This window comes from Coloeus monedula (assembly GCF_965178545.1).
Source record: "Coloeus monedula genome assembly, chromosome: 11".
Taxonomy (NCBI): domain Eukaryota; kingdom Metazoa; phylum Chordata; class Aves; order Passeriformes; family Corvidae; genus Coloeus; species Coloeus monedula.
In genome coordinates, this window is record NC_138791.1 from 2,296,951 (window position 1) to 2,318,749 (window position 21,799).

The 21,799-nt window shown below is 44.8% G+C and overlaps 1 protein-coding gene across 2 annotated transcripts in view; it reads left to right on the plus strand.

Moving 5' to 3' along the window:
* The window catches only part of VGLL4 (vestigial like family member 4), a 73,189-nt gene that overhangs the window by 43,834 nt on the left and 7,556 nt on the right, over window positions 1–21,799 (plus strand). For both annotated transcript variants that reach the window (XM_082288622.1, XM_082288621.1), the window contains 2 exons: window positions 6,455–6,644; window positions 21,428–21,650. In XM_082288622.1, the coding sequence (XP_082144748.1) occupies window positions 6,455–6,644; window positions 21,428–21,650 (413 nt within the window). The remainder of the gene's footprint in view (window positions 1–6,454; window positions 6,645–21,427; window positions 21,651–21,799) is intronic.

Here is a 21,799-nt window from a genome sequence, read left to right on the forward strand (position 1 = left end):
TGTAGTTTAGCATTGATTACATCCAAATCTTGCCTGCCAGATATTTACAATCTTGTTTTAGCCACAGTTTGCACGAGTACAGGTACTCTAAGCAGAAGAAAAGAACACTTCTTTCAGAGTTTTGTAAGAGCTACCTAAATGGGACATTATCTTCAAGTGAGAGCTGCAAATTTATGAGGTAATCTCATGCTCTTAAGTTAGACCCAAGCCTGAGTTCATTGCTGGGCTGGCACTGAACACAGCCTCACAGTCACACTGCTGAGGTGTGAAAGCTGCAGTTTGACAGAGGAAATCTTAAGCAGCTCTGCCAGACCACAGCATTAGAATTTATTCCATCCTGCTTTCCCTGTGGCAGATCTGCTGCCCTCCTTCTTCCCATGCCATCAATCCTTGCCTCCTTACCAAGGAGACTCCCTCAGCTGCTACCTGCTTAGCAGAGCAGAGGGAATTTTTCAGCCATTATTGAAGCGTTCAGCAAAGACTTTTTGTTAATCTTATGTACGTGTGAAATAGTTTGTGGAACTGAAGCAGTTCCCCAGCCAAAGGCAGTTGATGTAGCAATGGTATTTTGTACAGCTGTGCTTTTACAGCGTGATGAGAGAGAATTTAAGATGAGTAGTCTGTTTTTTCACACTACCTTTGAAGGAACAAATAGGGTGATGTTGGCTCGGGGGAGGCCAGTTTGCCATTTTCTGCCTGTTGCACTGTAGTTTTTGGTACACAATACAGCATTTTCATTTCTATTAAGTAGAAATCATCTCTAATTTTGATTAACAGTATATTTTTGGCAGGATCCTCAAGTGAGCCTGCTGCAGGCTGCCAGTGATGCTGCTGTACCAAATTCTGGCTCCTTTGTGAGGCTTTTGAAGGAAAGATGAGGAAAGTGGGTGGAGGTGATTGAATGCAGAGGTCACTATTTTATGTCCCTGCCTGCAGTGTGGAGCATAACGTTGTCCCTCCTTGGCAGGCAGGGGCAGCTGGAGGAGCCAGCACAGAGCAGTCACTTTAATCACTGTATTTTGGTTTTGGCCATGGGTTTTCTGGCGTGCAGATCTCTGCACAGTGGTAGCCAGAGCTTGGTTCCAGGAGTAAGTGCTTTTCATGTGTTTTGTAAACGGAGGAGAAGAGGAGGCTTTTGCCAATTTTTCTCCACATGTATATGTGACTTTCTGGTTTCCCAAATTAGTTTTTTGTTATCATAGCAGAAAGCCAGTCAAATATGTGTCAGATAAAGGAATCAGTAAGTTGGCTGCTGAAAGAAATCTATCAATTATAATAGAGAATATTTTCAAGATCTGATTTCATAGCAGCGTTTTTTCATCAGGCTGTTGCTATTAATACTTAATTTTTTGTTGTTCTGCAGTTTGCTGTTTTATTATGCTCTCCAGATAGGCCTCTTTAATGTACTCGAAAGGAAATACAGACTACTGTGACTCTGTTTACAGGGTTTGATACACTGCTTCCCAGAATTAAGTCTTATTTAAGCTCATCTTAAATCAGATCTTCTGTAGAAGCAACCCAGAAATAAAGTAGTGGTGCAGAATGCTGGTTTTTGGGAAAGGGATTTTGTTTGAGTGGGGGTTGCAGAAGTGCTCAGCAATGATATAAGTAATATAATTTGTAATTCTTCTTGGGATGCCTTTCCTGGTGACCAAAGCTTTCCTCCTGGGGAGAATGAATGGATTAATTCGTTGTCTTTGGTCAAGCAAGTGAAGCAAATCTGCCTTGAACTGCACAGTTTTAAGGTTGCCTGCAGCCTGTTTCACACAGCTCTGATTCCTGGGGAATTTCCCAGTGCCAGGGCTGTCAGTCCTCTCCCACCATACAGTGTGAGGTGAAAGAACACCCAGAGCAGGCAGCTGGCAACATCTGCACAGGGACTCTGGTGTTGCATGGCAGTTCTGTGTTGATAACTTGTTTTGATGACTTGTTGAATTGAGTAATTTGTGGTGACTTCCCTGCTTGGTATTTGATATCTCAAATCATGTGATTATTTCTTTTTTTTGGTGCATGAATTGAAATTTTTATGCCATTTATCCCAATTTATCTTGGCACAGACTGGCTTCTGTCTTTGCCATAGTGGAATAAAACATGCAATAGTTTATAAATTCATTCCAATCTATTTGTTATTTAATCTCCTAATGATTTTTAGAATATAGGGATAAAAAATAAAATAAATTTTATTTTATAGTATCCTTTTCACATCTATGTTGCTTTTGTGAAGATCTAGGCTCTTCAGCATATGCCATGAAAGTAAATTTTGATTTTGAATCAATAGAAAAAACTGCCCTTGAAGATCTTCATGTACTACTCATTCCTGGGAATTTGGCCTTAAGAACATGAGGCAGCTCCTTTCACTAATGAGAGTTTGTCTGCAGGTATTGGAAAAGGTAATTAAAGGTGTGATGCCCATTAATTAAAGTCTGTTAAATGCTCTTGCCCATGTTTTTAATCAATAGAATGGCCTGAGGTCATGGTAATTCAATCCAAGACCTTAAAGGTGAGGACCCTCATGACAAACACCACAACTGAGGAATTTTAAATGTTTGGGGTTTTTTTTCTAAAAGTTAATAAACTTGTCAGGAATTCACTCTTGTGGATAAATCCATGTGTCAGATGCAGAACAGAAAAGTAAAACGGGCGAGGGCAGTGCCGGGATTTTCTTTTGAGTTTTTATTCTAACCTGTCTAAGGTCTGCATCGTGTCAATCTTCAGCTGGCAAGACAAAGCCTTTCATTTCTGGGTTGTAATTAATGCTCAGACCTTCTGCATTAAAGGCAACCAGCGGGGGAGAGGAAATTGGGAGGGGGATAGGATATGGCAGCCCCGGCTCCGTGCAGCCCATACCGAGTCGCTGGGTCACAGGAAGGAAGCTTGCTGCCAGAGTGGTGTATATTTTTTTTTCCAGTCTTTGGTGACTCCTGGAGCTCTCAGACATATCTCAGACTCCTCTGGTGTCTCTCTGTCGAGTGCACACTTGTAAAAACACGCCTTTTGCTGTTGTGGTGTTTGCCTTGTGCGGACGTTCCGGTGGGGCCGCGGCTCCCGCTGACCGGAGAAAGGCAAACAGAGCTGGACATGCCGTGTGTACAGAGAGCTGTCCCGGGGCTGTGCGGGGCTGGGAAGAGCCCTGCTGGCCTGACAGACATTTCGTTTGCATGTGTTGGTTCAGAGCACTTTCAGCTGAGGCTCCGAAGCGGTTAAAGTAAAGCACATTCCTGCTGACTGCACGGGCTGGTGTCAAGCGAGAGCAGAGCTGCTCTATAGGCAGACACTACGTCACGGTGTTATCTTTGTTTAGCTTGTCTGTGCTTTATCATGTTGCCCAACAGTTTTAATAAAAAAAAGAGGAGGAGGAGGGGGAAAAAAAAAAAAAAAAGAGGGCTAGTATGAATAGTTGTGAGTAGAAGTATCTGAAAGCAGCAGATCTGGAGTGCCTTCCACCAGCTGCTGACTGAAACAAAGAGGAGCATTATGAGAGGCACAATAAATGTGTTTGCTATCTCTGCTCTCAGTTGCAGGGCAGACACAAGCCGTCACAGTAATGAATTTTGAAGCCTGGAGTTTGGAGTTGGGGAATTTATAAAACACAGTTGTTTTATCAGAGTGTTGTCTTGCCAGCTGTGTGATGCGAGTCTGGTTTCCATGGAGTGTGGTCAGCTGGGGGAGACAAATCTAGTCCCTAAAACAGCATTTGGGGCCACAGTCTCCTCTGTGGTTTCTCTCTCTCTGCTTTAAATTCACGTTTGGTAAGGAGGAGAGTAGTGGGGAAGGAATTCTATTGAAATGAGGAGCAGTTTTAGCCCTAATCAAATGTGCAGGATCCATGAGAACTCACGGTCCTGTGCAAAACCAGTAGTGGAATATGCATTTTATCCCTCTGAACAACATAAAGAGATTTTTCCTCTCAATTTTCCCTGTTGTCTGGACTCTGGTTTGGCACTGTTCTCCTGCCTGGAGTGGGCAGGATGGGCTCTACAAATTGAACTGTCCTGTCTGCCCTTTAAGAGACTCTCACTGCTCCCACCTGTTCAAAGTTTGGTTAATTTGATTAATTTTGGCCAGCTGGCCCAGTGGTGCTGGTCAGATCCTGGTGTATTTAGCTGAAGGTCTTGGTGTTCCCTGCATAATCAGCAAAATTCATTACCAAATTGGATAGGCTTTAATTAGAAGCCCTCCCTTTCTTTGCTAAGTTCCTTTAAAACAGGTTTCTTCCAGCATACAATAGCATTTTTATCAGATTTTATACTCAGTCTGGATGTTAATATATAAATGCTGTTGTTACCATACATAGAAGAAATGAATTTTTAAATTTTGAAATAAAAAAGTCCCATTTTGGTAATTGTATAGTATCAGGTTCTGTTTGGGGAAAAAGGGCAAGTTTCTAATTCACTGAATTGAACAATGTCCAGAGATTTTTGGGGTTTTTTAAACACCCAAGTTAGCTTTACATGGGTATTTAAATTGTTCCTGTCAGGAGTTGCTCAGGGGTCAGTAGGAGTTAGGTGCCTACATGGAATTTGTATCTGCTGTTGTGGAATTTTGGGTTGGAGTCCCCAGATACTGCAGGGAGAAGAGTGATGGTGCATGGGTGGGAGGACACAGTCTCCAGCCTCAGGTGCTGAAAGCTTTATCTTCTGACACTGGTCTTAAATTATTCCTTTTCAAAGACAGAAGTGAGGGAGATTCCTCACTGAGAGGAACTGGTGTGATGTGGTTTGCTTTGAAAATTTAGAATGTGAACACTATGGAGGTGGGGGTTTCTATGGGCAAAATACAAAGGCTGAAGGAAAAATGCACAAATTTACTGATCTGAAGACAATTTCCATGAGAGGTCATGTTGATAAAAGCTTCTCTCGTGGCACTGGGGTGGTTGTGGGGGCTTCTCAGTTGATGTTTGGTTGGTTGGAACAGGAGAGCTCTGGATGTCTGTCCCAGAGCATTTGCAGCAGGGCACAGTTTTTGCTATTTAGAGCTGAGATGGAAAGTTCCTATTTAGATTTGGTGCCAGAATCTTTAATAGAAATCATGGCTTGTGGTGTATTATAGGTCAGCGTATATTTGCTAGTTTATATTATGCTGACTAAATTGGCAGAATGTTTATTTTTACTGGTAAACATTCAGGAGGTTTTCTCCTCACTCCTGCTTTTTCCAACAAAATGTTATTTGTCGTGTGTGGAATTAAGGCAGCATTTTATAAATCATCTGCCTTGGTGATGATGTGAAAATGTGTGGTGGCACACAAAGATTTCCATTGTCAGGTACCTCAGGGCTCTAGATGGAGTTAACTTGGGCCTAATTTTAGGTTTGGAAATTATGGCTGTGTAGAAAACAAGATGCTTCTGGCAGTGTAGGAAAAATACAAATTTTAAACTCTAGCAAAAGCAGCTATTTCAGGGATATTACCAGAATAGGTAAGCCTGGTTAATTTAGCTCCTCTCCAAGCCCCTGATGGAGCCCCAAAAGCACTTTTTAAACATCTTTAAATCCCTGTGAGGTCTAAAAATGACCTGTGGCTGTGAGGATGTGAGTTCCAGTAAAGTCTGCCCGTGGTGAAGTGCAGCACTGTGCTTCAGGCTGCAGGAGCAGCGAGACATTTAACTGAAATGGGAAAAGCTGTGGCCATGCTTTAATGCCTGCTTAGCAACGATCTGTCCATATGTTTGAGCACAGCCAACTGTGTCATTGCAGGAATTATTTATACACAGCTCCCATATGCAGGGAATGGCTTTTTCTGGGAAGTGTTAGATTATATAAAAACTTATCATCTATTCAGTCTGCCACCCCGTTGGAAATTAGCATTTCTGCAATTCCTCTGCTGAAGAATTGGGCTCTTTTGTTCGTGGCTCCAAACATAGTTTTAAAGTATAGAGAAAGACATTTAAGGACATACTTAAAACTTGCATCAGCAAGTTCCAATTTCCCCCCTAATTTTTTTCCTTGCATAGTTATATACCAGACAAGCTTGTTTTGGACAGCCTTTTATAAAGGGAATCATCTGAGAATCTGAGCGTTTATTCAGTTTTAGATCTCGAATATTTGGCATTAACGTGAACTGTAGCCCTGGAATTTATAACCGCGACCATAAGAAGAGGAACAAAGCTGATTTCCCTGTGAATAGTCACGGTTTGCAGAGTGAGGTAATCACAGCCCAGCGCTGGGATTGCAGCCTGCGAGGGGGAATCTGAGTGAAAAAGCTGTCGCAAGGATGGGTTAGTTCAGCCCTTCGGAGCATCCGGGGTGAGCTGCCCCGTCTCCTGCTGCCTCTCCTCACCGCTTGTCCCAGCACGAAGTGCGGGTTGCGATGCCTCGTTCATCCCACAGCCGCCTCACACATGTGCGGTTCGGGACCTTTTCTGGGGGAATTTCGGGGGGTTTTCCTGCGCGCTGCCGAGGCGGGTGGTTGTCGCTGTTGTCCCCGTGGTGGTGACTCGCTGTGTGTCTCCCCGGGCAGGTGAAGCGGCGCTGAGAGGCGAGCCCCGAATGCAGCCCCTGCCCGTGTCCCCCGCGCTCAGCAACCACCGCACGGGCCCCCCGCCCATCAGCCCCAGCAAGAGGAAGCTCAGCATGGACCAAGGGGACGAGGAGCTGGACTGTGAAAACGACCACGTCTCGAAAATGAGTCGGATGTTCAACCCGCATCTGTAAGTGTCTGTTCGCGTCTGTGCCCGCAGCGCTAAAATCGCGTCCTGGCTCAAACTTTGCGCTCGGCTTTTCCTTTTGTTCCAGCTTGTGTGGGAGATCCGCACAAGAGCCGCCGCGATTAGATGGGTTTTCTTGCTTTCTTTTGTTTTCGTACAGCGTGAAGTAACAGGAATTAGCTCAGCTTAACTATTTATAGCAAACCATACGTATTCACCTTGCGATTTCTGGAGTATTGTTGCCTCGTTCTTTGTAAAGCGCTGCTTTCACTTCCCCCGATCCTGAGGCTCTCTGTGGCTGGGGGTGGGGAGGCAGCAGCAGCAGCAGCAGGAGGAGGAACACAAGTGCTTTGCATTTTTCTGAGGCCAGGAGCTCTGAGCCAGCTGCTCCCTGGGCTGCCTTGACAACTGGGCAAGCGGCAGTTGTTGCTAAACATTCCTGCCGGGATTGCTCGGCTCTGACAGTCAGATGTGGAATGTGCCGGCCAGGTAAGGCGTTGATGAGCGAGGTGCATGTGTTGGGCAATCAGCAAATGCCATTCTTGCCGTGCGCTCATTCCTGGGAATGCGAGCCTGGCTGGCACTGCCGGGAGAATTCCTGTCATTCCTGCCTGGAGGAAGCGATGGAGCAGCGCCGTGCTCCTGTCCCTGCTGCCTCAGCTCCCGCAGCCCCGGCATTCCGCGCATTCCGCTCCGCGCTGTGCAGTCATGGGATGTGGACAGAGGGGTTTATCCTCCCATAAATCACCACCGCCTTACTCACAGCCTGGGCCCGCAGTCTGCAGCCTTGGAATTTGTTACAAATCGGGAATCCAGCGCTGAAGTAATGCAAAACAACAAAAGCTCACTTCTCATTTACAACATACCTCCTCCTCTCGCCGAAAAAATTAACTATTTATAGCCTTTCTCTGGGGCCAGGAGTGCTTGGAAGGAGCCAGGCACTGCGTTTCTGGGGCGCACATGCATGACACAGCCGAGGAGATTTATGGCATTTTTGAAATGTTATGTAATTTTATGGGGGAAAAGTGTGATTTTTATTTTTTTTTTTCAGGCTCATTTTCTAGTGATGAAATAAAACACAGCTGGCAGTTATGTACATTATAACACTTTATACAGCGGAGGCCATAAAAATAATGAAGTCTGAACCAACAGACTCATGTGCAACCAAGGTTCAAAACTAAAAGATGCAGGCAGTTATTTCATGTGCTCCCTTAGCTATATGTTAGAGCTGTCTAATATTTTCCAGTGTCACACATTTTTATGGTTTTGCTCAATAGATTCTTTCTGTGATTTTGTATATGAAACAGGCATCTTCTTGTAATAAAAAGCACTGGTTTTCTGTCCAGGGTTCATGTGACTTAATCTGTTTCAATCAAACCATCTGCTGCAGATGAATTATAATCTAAAATAGCATCCATGAGCCATCTATTTTACTACTTTATTTTGTAAATTTGATCTGGCCATACAAAAATATGCTTTCAGCAGAATATTACAAAATCTCAAATGTTTGTGATACATCTGAAATAGCTGATTATCTGTATTTCAGATATATCAGGAAAGTTCGTAAACATTCTCAGAATTTAACTCTCACTTCCCTGCCACTGCCTCCAATGAAGTTATTTTTTGATTGTTTTTCATATTTTCCCTCTTTTTCAGATTCTGGTGTTCTAGTTTAATAGTAGAAATTGGTTACTTAAACCCTGTGCATCTGTCCTAAGAATTTTGGCTGGGAGATGAGAAGTGTGTTGTGGGAAGCAGTTGTGTATTCATCCACTTAACACCAGCATCTCGTGGTTGGAAAGTGATTAAGTCGGCCTAGAATTGTGTGTTTGGTTCATTATAAATGGTAGAACCTTTCGTTAGCAATTTGATCTTAACTCTGAGGTAGCAGCTCCCCACTGTGCTTCAGTGGGAATGAATCCATTTAAAGGCTTTGGATGTGTTATTAGAAATCCAGTTATGTCAGCCTTTTGTTTGGAAAGGGAGCGCTTTGAGACATTCCCTGCTCAGGTGTAATTCCCTGAAGTATCATTTGTGAGCTGTACTTGAGTATGTTTATTTTTATCGTGGAAAAACACAACTATTGGAGTGCAGTCTCTGGAGCAGAGTGAATCAAATGCCCTGGCAAGCCTAGCAGGATCCTCAAATGTGTAATGGAATTTCTGTGCAAAGAACAATTTGTCAAAGGTGATTTTTCAAAGGAGAGAATTCTCAGCGTTAGGATAATAAAATACACTTTAGAGCTTGTGGATTAATTTTTTAAAAAACCAGCATGTGACATTGCCTCCCTTTCTTATATAATATGCTTCTGTATTTTTGTGGTGATAGAAGTTGTGAACACCCATACTCAGTTGGGAAGAACAAGCACTTCCAAATTAAAACCTAGCAACATGGACTATTGGTAATATGGAATTCCCTTATTTGAATTTCACACTTTCTGGTGTGTCGCTCAGGTGCTTTACTTGAAATGCATTCCCTGAAGTTAAATCTTGCTGAAGTAAGAGGTGCTTTTGGCTGCGTGGTGCTCTGTGGAGGAGAAAGGAGCTTGTTTTGAGGCTCGGCTTGAAACATGGCTTTGTTTTCCCGTGAATTCACTACAACCGCCGCGATTTACAGCGGAGTGATTGGGAACGAGGATGACATGAGAATTCTGTGTACTGCAGGGCCGGGTGGCTCCGTCCTGAGCCCTCCGGGGAGCGCTGGGGGCAGCGGGGCAGCCGCTGCCTCCTTCCCCTTCTCCCTCCTTCCCCTTCTCCCTCCTTCCCCTTCTCCCTCCTTCCCCTTCTCCCTCCTCCCCGGGCTGCCTCCTTCCCCCTCTCCCTCCCCCTTTCCTTCCCTGTCTCTCTCCTGCTCTCCTCCCTCCCTTTCGCCTTCCCTGCCTCTCTCCTCCCGGGCTCCCTCCCTCCTTCCCTCTTCCCTGCTCCCTCTCTCCTCCCGGCTTCTTCGCCTCCCTCCTTCCCTCCCGTGTTCTGTCGCTGGTTTCCGCCCTCCCTCCATCCCGTGTTCCCTCCCTCCCTGGCGTCTCTCTCCTCCCTCTCTCCCTCCCCTCTCCGCGTTCCGCGGCCCCGGGCACACAAAGGCCGCCTTGTCCCGGCCGCCCTGCGAGTCCCCGGCCGGGCCAGCGGGCACAGCGCTGCCGCCCGCCCGGCCCTTCCAAAGAAATGTCCTTTGGAATTCATCCGGGGACCATTATTTCTGTTCCCTTGCGTGGAGTACGTCAGCCTGCAAGTTGGCGTTTGGGGTTTGTTGAGCGGGCTTTTGCATGGAGAATTTTCCCCTCGTTCCCATTGGGTTTGGTGGCATTAGGATTGCAGTGGCAATTAATTTCTATGTAAAAATCTTCCTACAGCAAAATGTTCCCAGCTGTTAAGTCTGGGGGATAGTTGTCTCTTGGTTTGTGTGATACATAATTCGGCTTTTTCTTGTAATAAAAGGTCTGCACACAAATAAGTTACTTTAACATGTATTGTGCAAAATGATGTGTAGTTTCAGGCTCTTCAAATTCTGGGCTGTGTCTTCACTTTTGTTACACTGAAGAATGATGTCAATCCCACCCAAAACACTCCTGAAGCTGCCCTACACCACAAGTTTTTTTACCATGAATATCCAGTGGTGTTTGCTCATTTTAATGACACTGTGATAGAAACTACTGGGGCATCCTTTAAAAAATGTGTGTCCTAAAAGTTACCTGTATTTGAAGACCGTGGAATAATTCAGGTTAGACCATTTCATGCAACCTCCTGCTCTGAGCAGGCTCAACTGCTTCTTCATCAAGCTTAGAGTTGCTCAAAGGGAGAAATTTTGAGTAAGATCTGAAGTATTGAAAGAAAATCATGTCCCAGTTGTGGAGGAACCTGGCTCCAGCAGGGCTTGAAAAGATGCAGAACTGGCTCTCAGAGGTAGCGTGGGAGTTGTCAGAGAAGCTCTGTGCTGCAACTGCTGCTCTTTGGGTTCCAAACTTCATGTGGTGTTGAGAAATATGTTCTCACTGTCATTTTATTGTAACAAATTGGAGATGGGAAAAAACCCCAGCACACAGTTCAGAACACCCAAAGTGTCTCTCATCTGCTGAGTGAAGCGTTTTCACCCAGTCCTTGGCACAGATGTGCCCTTGAAGGATTTTAGGGTTCACCTGGGGCTCTCAAAGCAGTCCTGTTGGAGCTGAACTCCTCAGTGGAACTGAGGCAATGTGGCTCTTGTTGATTAAGTGGATAAAGGGTCACAGAGCAGGTTTCAAACTGCTTTTCCTAATTTATTTTTTTTCTTTTCTTGTGTGCATTGCTTGAATGATGGAGTGCATCAGACATATTTTCTTATTTATTAATTGAGATCACACACTGCACAAAATTATTCTTAAATTGTTTTCAAGAAATGTACGTTAAATTGAACCTTCAGAGACAGACTTGAAAGAGCCACCATATCTGAGTTAATATTTAACACAGAGTTTTGCAGTTCTTAGCCAAGGGGGAATTTCAGAAAGCACTCCAGTCCCTTTCAGTTGAAGCACATGTGAAAGGTTTGTTAGGAACAGTTTCAGGGCTAAAAGCAATTTGATTGATAGCTTATCAGTACTTCACAAAAAGACCTATCTGTCAAAATTTGGGTATGTGCTGAGGTACTTGAAAAACCAGGCAATGTTAGCTCAGGTGTCTGCTCCACTTGCAGACAGAAGGGGTTTGTTAGCCAGCTCCAGATTCCTGCTTTGATACCATGTTTTCCACTTTCATTTTCCATCTTTTGTGGAGGAGCATGACCCTTCCATGATGGGGCAAGGCTCCAAGCTGCCTCTTGAGAGGAAAAGCCGTGTAAGTGTTGCACAGAGGGGTTTGATCACCCACTTGGGGAAGGCATCCGGGGTCCTGTGCACTCAGGGATGGAATGGGAACCACAGAATCACAGAATATTCTGAGTTGGAAAGGACCACAAGGATCACTGAGTCCAACTCTTAAATGAATGGGGAATCCCTCGAGCCCTGGTGTTGGATTTTTACCCCAGGGTAAAAGCAAAATTTTACATTGTGTGAATCATCCTATATCAACATGGGGTGAAATTTAGCACCAATCCAAAAGCCTGCGATCTCAGCAAGAGGCAAGAAAAGAACCAGTAACCTTTGCAAACATATTCTAGATGTATATCCCACCCCATGGAAACAAAGGTTTAATCTCACTTCTTTCTATTTAACCATTTTCCCAGATGTTTCCTGCAGTTTGACAGATGTGCCTTTTACTAGAAAGTTGTGCTCTTGAGAATGAGACTGTTATGGACACGGTTGCTATAGACAATGACTGTGTGAGGGTAAGGTTTGGAATAAAACCCTACATTAATTTCTGGTTGGATCAGTAGTTTTGTTCCCCAGGCTGGTGGTGCTGGTGTTGTGGGATGGCAGGCACAGTCTGGCAGGTTTAACTCCTTGCTGCAGCATTGCCAGGTGCTGGCAGACTGATGGAATTCCCAAATAGTGATCATGGGGAAGAAGCTGAGGAATCCCAGGGAATCCTTGAGGGACAGGGCAGCGGTGCTGGGCTGGGGGTTGTGGGATGTCCTGAGTCTGGGCTGTGCAGGGCTGCGGCTGGGTTGGTTTAAGGTTTATCCCCAAAGAAAGAGGAGGGGAATAAAAGGGCTTTGCTGCCATTGGGGGCTGGAGGGTTTGATCCCAGTGATGGGATTGCCTTCCCCAGAGGGAGTGCTGTGGAGATGGATCCCAGTGTGGGTGGATCCCCGTGTGATGGGTGGATCCTGGTGTGGATGAATCCCCAGGTGGATTGGTCCCACTGTGGATGGACCCCATGTGGATGAGTCCCAGTGTGGGTGGGTCACAGAATATCCCAAGTTGGAAAGGACCCACAAGGATCATCAAGTCCAGCTCCTTAGTGAAAGGCCCATACACGGATTGAACCCACCACTGTGGTGTTCTTAGGTGTGGGTGGATCCCATGTGGGTGGGTCCCAGTGAGCTGTGTGGACGTGAGTGACACTGCTGCCATGACTGATGTTCTCCTGTCCAAATGATGCTTCATAAACCTTTGCCACGTTTTTAATCAGTAACTGTCACAATTCACAAACCAATACCTTCAAAAGGCAGTGTAATCCCCAAACACTTTTGCTTGTGATTTGCTTTTTTAATTAAGTCTCCCTTAAACCAGAAGCTGCTGTGAGAGGAGACTGTTGATTGCAGAGTTGGGCAGGGGGGAATGTAACTGGGGTGCCTGAGCTGCAGAAATGCCCTCTAAACACTCAGCTGCTGCTGCTGGGGTCCATTTGGTTACCAGCTTTTCAAGGAAATATTTTACTGTATTGGTCTGAATAGCTGTATAATATATAGTGAAGCTGTTACTGTATTTATAGTGCTTCTAGAGTTTTCAGTAATTCGGATTTTATTAGCAGTTACAAACAGTATCAATAAACTTTTAATGAAATGTTTATCCCTTCTTTAAAACAGCCTGTGAAAAAAAGTCTAATTTCTTAAAACCGGTTGTTTAAACACTGCTCTTGGTCTAAAGGCCTAAAGAGCCTGGGTTTTTGTGAGAATTTTTGAAATGTCTGGAAGTGAATTATTGTAGTTTCTCAGCTTTTCCTGCTTCACATCAGCTAATGCTACAGTGTGTATCTGATGGATAGAGACCATAATTTGTAAGCTTTAAGGATCCCAGGCCCTTTTCCCTCTTTCTCATTGGACCCACTGAAGCTGGCAGGGAAGGCTGTGTAGTCCCATTTTCTCCTGACAATTTGGCACAGTTAATTCCAGCGCTGTGACCTTATTTTCAGAGGCTGGCTTGAGTTGTTAAAGCTCTTACCAAATAAACTGGCCATGCTCATGTTGTTGATGTGTTCTACTTGCCCTATCATCTATTTGAAGAAAATGATTAATCTGCTCCTCTGCTGTAAAATTCAACCTGATGCAGTCTTTTAGGTGGTGGAACTAAGTAAAATCCCACAGACTTGTGAGAATTTGGGGTTCATGGATTGATTTAAGCTGGTATCTACTTTTACAAAAACAGTTCCATGACAGGCATTGAGTGATGATCAAAAGTCTTTTTTCCCAAATAAAAAAAAGTAGAAAATATTGTAAGGACCAACCTAGTGAATCCTCTAAGAGAACATAACTGGCATTTTTTATTTCCTTTAACAGTCCTGCCAGGTTTCACCATTGAGTTTGACACCAGTGAGTTTTCCCAGAGCCTGCAGGACAGACTGAAGTGCCCTGGCAGTGCTGAGTGCACGTGGCTGATCTTGGTGCCCTGGGACATGACCCACTGCTGCATTTGATGTGTAGCCTTTCCCCTGACACTGGTGTTCTCTCGGTGATCATAAATAGTTTTTATGGTATTTTCCAATGACTGGGTATAAAAGGCTCATTGCACATGCCAAGTTTGACTTCAAAAGGAATTACAAAAGCTGCACATGACCCCTCTGATGGATGGGTAGAATGCAGGAGGAAATGTGTGCCAGAGGCATTTGGATGGGCACTGCAGTGGGTACAAATGAATCCCTTTACAGAATCTGTCCCTCTGACCCCTCTGACCTTGGAGCTGTTTCCATGGAAGCCTCCTTGCTCTTTCCCTACACTCAGGTTTTCCTTCCTGCTTGTTAGAAATTTGGAGTGTCTCTTTTACCTCATGTTTTTATCATTTGCTCTCCTGGAAGTTCTCCCCTCCAAGTATCCGAAGTGCCTTAAGCACTTGAAGAAGCTCAGACTTGTGCAGGGATAGTTTTAGTTTCCCTTCCAGCAGTGATTTGCTGTTCTAGATCCCATCCTCTTCATCCCAGTGCCTGCAGTATCCTGCCTTGCTCCCCAGGTGTGAGCATGGACAGGCTCCCTCTGCTTCTCCAGCTTTGTTTGACTGCCCCAGGTACCTCAAACCACCCAGGCAACTGTGGTGGCTTCTGCAGAGTTTACTTTTGAGCTAGAAAGGACACCTTCGTTCTGGGCTGCACTGTAAGCTGTAGGATGGAGTTTCTGGCACACTTTGATATGTCTGAGTTTTGCTGAAACTGGCATCCAAAAAAATGCTCTCCAAAGTGCAGTAGCAGCATCTCCCAGAGACAGACCACATCCTCTGCAGGGCCTTTCTCAGCTCCCAAAACACTCAGGTCTTCTGTCACTTGCTCTTCACAGCTGGCAGAAATAGTTCTTCCATTAAGCATTTTTCTGGTGTGTGGTGCAGAATTTTCCAGAGGCAGCTGGAGCCACTGTTGTTCTTTGAAGAAGGAGTTATGGAGAGGTGGCTGAATCAGATAAATCTCACAGGGTTGGTTCCTTGTCCTGTCTCCTTCCCAAGAACTACTGTGTACCTAGGCAGGAGTTGGGACAAGGAAGCCAAAGATGCCCTGTTGCAGCTTAGAGGATCAAAAAGTTTCTCCTCTTGGACTGATGGGATTGTTGGAAGCCTGAAAACTTTTTGCCCTCAATTCTTGAAAAGTAAGTTGGATCTGGTGGGAGCTCAGCTGCTGGTTCCCACCTGGTAAGAGTTAAACAAAACTTCGACGATGTGAAAAGGGGTTGTGTTTATTCTGCAGAAATGACTGTGCGTTTTAGGAAACTTTTTATGATTACTGCAATATTCATTTATACCTAGACACTTCCTGTTGTGGTAACACTGAAATGCTGGAGCTTTCTCTTGTTCTGGCTCCACTTTTTGAGCCATTCATGATCTATTAAATTTTCTTAACAGGCTAATTTGTATTAAAACTACCTCAGCAGAATTAATGACATCAGTTACCATTTCAGAATTTTCCTGTATATGTATTATAAGTTAAAATTTTGTTGTTTATGTCTCAGGAATGGCCTCACATAAAGGCTCTTCAAAAAATGATGAAAATTTAGAACGAGCCATCAGGTGTGCCAGGCAAAAGAACACCTAAACGTACGGGTTGGAGTAGGTTTGGAGTTGGAATATGTTTGGAGCTGAGCAAAGCAGCAGCAGTGCAGAGCAGAGAGATTAGTGAGTCATTTATTCCCCCTTTTTAAAAAAAGTTGAATTGCAGGTAACCTGCAGTCTGCACCTATTGCAGCAAGATGACTTTGTCATTGTTTCTGCATTGTATCTGCACACGTGTTCCAGCAGTGACAGAACTTTTAATTTAATAAATCCCTGAGTTTTGCTGTTACAAAGCAACCAGTGCTGTCTTTTAAAACAATCCTGTAAGTGTTGGAGCAAAGATGGCCAAACATTAAAAAAGAATCCTGTGAGAAAAATGAGTAGGATCTGAGATTGTGTTAATTGATTTTACTGTACATTAGATTTAGATTGCAGTTCTGTTGGTTTGGCTCTGGACTGAGGTCTTACATCATGCGGTTCTCTTGCATTCTTTCATACTTGTGAATATTACTGCTTCAGGAAGGGAAATCCATCTGTATCTGAATGTTTGTGCTTGGTGCAGGCTGTAATGGGACACTCCTTTATGCATTTCACAGCTTATTGATTTCTTTTACTGTGAAATCTCCTCCTGCTTGATTCCATTTGCAAGTAACTATCTGGTCCAAGGTTTAGCTCTGAAAATCCTGTTTTGGTGAGGATAAATACAGAAAGTCTGACTTGTGTTTGTTTATATGTGACATTATCCTATTTCTTTTTAGTGTTTTTTCAATGGTTTAGACTTAAAGGTCTTTCCTTTGAGGGTGGGTATTCGTTATCTTTCTCAGGAAAGCATATCTGATGCCCAGGTTCTGTGGCAGGAGTGATTCCTGCAAAAACAAGGATCTCTGCAAGCTGGCTTTTTGGGATGGAGTACTGAGCCAGAAAAGGAAAAGGCTACTCAAAGGAACCGGGAAGCACAAAGCTGATAAAGTGGGATGGGAAGGGGTTATGTATGCAGATGACAGTCATTCAAGAGGCCATTGGGCTGCTGGGAGTATTTTATCATGTTATGAATACTTCAGATAATCGGCCGACAGAGCAAATTGCTGCTACTTTCAGGTTTTGTTAGGGTTTTTGTTTGTTTGTTTGTTTTTTAAGTTAATTTGTATTGCTTAAAAAATTCTAAGTAAGGAACTCTTAGGATTTTTCCCTCTGGAAATACATCATTGTATTTTGAAATACCACCTTAAATTCTAGTTTTCCCACCTCACAGTAACAGAGTTAATGTGTGCAAGTAGATCCTTTTGCAGGAGATGATACTCACCAGGTGGAGCAGATATTCTGTATCAGTGGGTCACAAATCCTTAAGTAGCCTTTAACAAAAGCAGCTGCCTTCTTTCAGACTTAGTGAATAAAGACAGTAAAAGATGTTGGAAACCAAATATTATAAAGATGCTGAAAATACTCAAATCATATTGGAATTAGGTTGCAGAAATGAAAGTATGCTCTGCATTGTGTTTGTGTGAAGAAAAGGGGGTGCTTGTTCTTTGTGTGGACAACCATTTCAAGCCAGAGCTCCGGTTCTGCGGAAGGGAGTGTGAACCGTCTGTGATTTCTTCCCTTGGAGGTACAGTAATGCTTTTGGCAAGAGTTCCTGAAGGCTCTGCAGGCTGGAAGTGAGTGCAGGCAGAGCTGTCCCCTTCGCTGGGCCCCTTTTTTCCCTTTTCCTGCAGCAGCTGGCAGAGGCCGCCTGTTGCTGTGGGACGGGTGTGAATTCCCCCCTCGCGGTGCCAGCGAGCAGAACAGCCTCGGGTGAAGGTTCTGCAGCACAAAACGCTGGGAACAGAGGGCTTTGGATCCCTCGGAGCTGCTCTGAGCAGGGCTGGGACGCTGGGATGTGCTGGGTTTGGTGACAGCCACCCCAGCACATGATGCTTGGTAAGCGCTGGATGCGGGCTCTGATTCACTGGGGAGCAGCAGGAAAACCATGGCTGCTTTTTAAGGATTGGAGAAATTCACTGGAGGTTGGGATTGTGTCTGATTTTGCTAAAACACACCTGGAAGTAGCTGGGATGCCTGTGTTGGCAGGGAGGGAGGGTGGTGGGCATGCTTCCCAGTGCCTGGGTCTGCTCTGGGCTCACCCACGGGAATTGCTGGATTTCAAGCACTGGAATTGCACTGGCATCTCCGCCACTGCTCATGGACTCAGGGTTGGTAAAATAATGCTGATTTCTAAGACAAAGTGGAGTCCAGGCATGGCAAAGCTGTTTGGACAGCTGGATTTGTTTGTAGTATATATTTTTAAGTTCTTTTTCAAGCTTGGTCAGAAATCCTTCTGTGTGATTTTGGGCCCTTATATTTGACTTGAGAGATGCATCTCTGAACTTGTCTGGAGTGTCTGGAATGTTTGAGCTCGTGGACTTCAGTGAAATATGATTATCTTCACACACAGGCAGTTTTGATTGCCCTTCAGACAGTGTCTAACAGCAAAACAAGAATGACTACTAATTATAATAACAACGACAACTGTTCCATAGAAAATTAGTTTTTAAGTGATGTTCTAAACTAAATTACTTAATAATGTGAAATTGATGAATGCCCTATAAGTAATCTTACAATTGTCTGGCAAGAGGAGTCAGGTATCTGTAGGATTTGCTATTTATGTGTGAATAGGAGGGACTCACAAGTGCTGCTGTATTTTCACAAGGGCAGAGCTTTCATGGTGCTGTCCTGCACGGTGCTGGGACATTTCCAGCTGGGCTCAGAAGAAATAATATCTGACGTGGAAGTAGAAGCTTCAGGTGTTTTTCATTTTTTCCAGAGACTGTATGAGTTGAAGGTGGATGAATTGAGGAGAGGATTTTTAGGGAGTGGATTGTAAGTAGTTCCCTGCCCGGAAGAGTAGTTCTAATTTAGGAAGAGGGAATTATTTGCCTACAGAAAGGCCTGGGGTGTGGTCTGCTGAGATTGCTGAGATAACTCAATAATTTTAGGTGTCTTGAGGGAAGGTCTGCCTGCTGTGCTTGTTCCTGGAGACAAGTTGATCCCACTGCCCAGTTTTTTGGTCCCTTCTTCCAAAAGCCTTTAGGGAAGATTTTTGTTGGGTTTTTCTGTGTTAATGATTTTTGTTAGGATTGGGTTTTTGTTTATGTTGGTGGTGGTGGTGGTTTTTTTGGCAGAAAAACTACCAGTTCAACAATATTTAGGGCTGTGACTCTTCATTTAAAGTGAGGATGAGTGAAATAAGCACTGTTGTGTAAAATGGAAAATTTATTTTGCTTGGGAATTTCAGTAAGTTTGTTCATCAGTGGTCACTTGACAGCCCCACCCCCCCAGTAAATGCAACACTAAGTTGTTGAAAAGGGAGTTCTGAAACAAAAAACCCCAAACCACTGCTGTAGATGCATGTTTTGTTTCATTTCATAAGCATTTTTTGGGGAGTAAACAAAACTTTTCCTTTGAAAATCAGCTTGTGCTTACTAAAACAAAATAGAATAATTTTGAGCAGAGATTATTTTTTTCTTTGAGACAGTGAAAAGTAGGAATCTCCTGGAGCTGTAGGTGGTTTTGCAGCTTCCAAATTGTAATTTTAATTGTGGTAGCCCAGCTAATATTTAGTTGAAAAGTGAGAATTTGGCTTGTAGCCACCAAAGGTTCTGCATTGCAGCACCAAGAAGGAGCATTCGCTGAACAGTGATTTTAGCCATGGGTTTTGGTGCTGCTGTTTTCCAGGATATCCCAGGATATTCCCAGGATCCCTTTGTCCAGGCTGTGTGTGAGCTCCCTGCCTGCTTGCTCAGGGCTGGGGTGGGATCATTCCTGTGTCCAGGAGCTGTTTCCATGCTGTAATCCAAGAGCAGCTACTGTACGTTAAATATAGAGCCTGTTGTGCTGCCATTAACTCACTTTGCCTCAGTCATTAGCTCAGAGCCCTGCAAGTCCAAACTTTGCTGCTGAGGCTGCTCCTGCAATTGAATTCTCCTGGAACTGAGCTGGGACAGTGCTGGGACAGTGATTCCTGGGGAATTGTGAGCTGCTGTTCAAATCCAGCCTGGAAAACAGGCTCGGGGAACACGCAGCGCTCAGGAGCAGCTGTGAAACCTTCAAGGTTGGATTTTCCGGTGGATTCTGCTAATCTGCAGCTGCTCATTTGTAATTAGTGAAGAGGGCCAAGCCTTAGATGGGGGGCAGAGCAGGGGATGCAAAGGGTTACAATTGTATTGTTATGCTGTTGGCTCTGCCCTCCCCAGCCTGCCAGGGGAATTTGGCACAGAGTCCCTGTGTCCTGAGGTTCCCAAGTCACTGGTTGCCTGGCATCGTGTTAACCCAGCGTCTACCACGAAAAATGAGCTGAGATTTGATTCAGGAGCAATAATTTCTCTACAACCAACTGATTCTTGAGCAAGCTGAGGAATAGCACAGAAGAATTGTGAGTAGTTCAGCCAAGGTGCTGTTCCTGAATGCAGCAGAGATCTGGACCCTCATGTCCAGAAAGGAGGTCACTTCTAGCTCTTACCTGACAGGTGTGGTGTCACCACAAAGGTGACAAAGGTACAGGAACAGGTTTTATTTGAAAAAAGCATTACTGGAATAAAAGCTTGTTGAAGAGATTAACTTGGAAGTGGCAGGAAGATGATGAGAGGGGAGCGATGGTTTTGTCTCCTAATTCAAGAGTCAGGGCAGAGTCAGGGCAAGAGCAGTCCAAGCCATTGGATTTTAGGTTAAAAAGAAACAAAAAGAGCCTGTGAAGAAAAGGGACTTTAAAAAGTACTTAGCTTAAAGCCTGGAATCCATGACCATGGGATGTTGTTGAGGCTGAAGGATTTAGGGCTGGGCAGGATCACCAAGGGACATCCCCACACCCCGTGTGGGTGTTTTAGAGGCTCCTTATTTCCCTCTATTGGCAGGACTTTTTTCCCTCAGCCTTGCTTTTGGAGAGATCTTCTCATTGAAATAGACTGTTTGAACTTTTAACTTCAGCATTGAGTATCAATTCCTTTTCTGTCTCTGCCTTTCATCACAGCATTTTTAAAGATTTTTCCTGCATATTGATTTGCTATGATAGGCTTTCAAAAGCGGGGGAAAAACCACCTTGAATTTCACACGCAGACAGGACACAGAGGGCATTTCACTGACACTCAAGAATGGTCCAAAGACAGGCTGTTATTTTTATTTTCCATAGAGCCAGTGGTCCCTTCTGGTGCTTTCCTCTGCAGCTGGAGTGTGCAGGTCCGCACTGAGGCCCAGTCAGTGCAGGCACTGTGTGAGCTCTTCCAGCACTGGTGACTCCAGGCTGCTGGGGATGCCCACGTTCACCTGGCGAGGAGGGAAGTGCTCTTCCCTTGAGTCACTGGCTTGCCTTTAATGACAATTCTGTTGCTGTATGGGAACTGAAGTCCCCCATACACAGATACAAACCCAGCTTTCTTCTCATTGCAGTGAATGATGGGCTCATTATGTGAGCACATCTATAGGGATTTACTGTTCAGGAGTAGCTGGAAATTACTCCTTTGAAAGAGCAGTTGTAATTAAGTGATTCTGAGATAAATGCAGTGTCGTTTGCTTTTCCTTCATTTTCTCCTCTGCAAATTTTGCTTCCTGCTTTGGCTCCCTGCATTTATGCTGATATCAGCCATGTCTTTTCAGTAAAATAAACTTTCCTTGGGCTTCAGCAATGCTTAGGGAATATTGCAGTGTTAGATGGAATGGGATTAATAGTATGGTAAATGAGGAGGGGTCTGGTCTTAAAAAAAAGTTGTTTCTTGGTGCATCTAGATGAGTATCTGAAGAAATTCTGGGCTGTAGAGAGATGTTGGTTGGCAGAGCTGGCAGATCTGGGGGGTTGGCTTCTCTTTGGGATGTCCCACTGGGGGATTCCGCCTAGCAAAGTGCACTTCCTCGTGTTCCTGACAGGGCTGACGGAACGTTGCACGTCTCAGGACGGCCTGGAACAACACTAAGGCCTCTTCCCTGTTTTGTCCCCTGTCAGAACCAAGACTGCCAACGGGGATTACCGGAAGGAGCACCGGGAGCGGAGCCGCAGCCCCATCGAGCGGGCGGCTGCCCCCACCATGAGCCTCCATGCCAACCACATGTACGCCTCCATCCCCAGCCTGAGCATGGAGCAGCCCCTAGCACTGACCAAAAACAGCATGGATGCAGCCAGGACAGTCGGCATCTCCCCCAGCCTGAGCAGCGTGGAGCGGCAGCAGGTACGGGATTGTCCCGGCTGGGGCACGGGGAGGGCTCCCAGCTGCCACCACAGCCTGGGAGGAGAAGCTGCTCCTCAGGCAGGATGTGGTTTAAAAATGCACACTGAGTGTCACAGCTCATTGTGACATTCCCAAGCCTGGGAATGCCT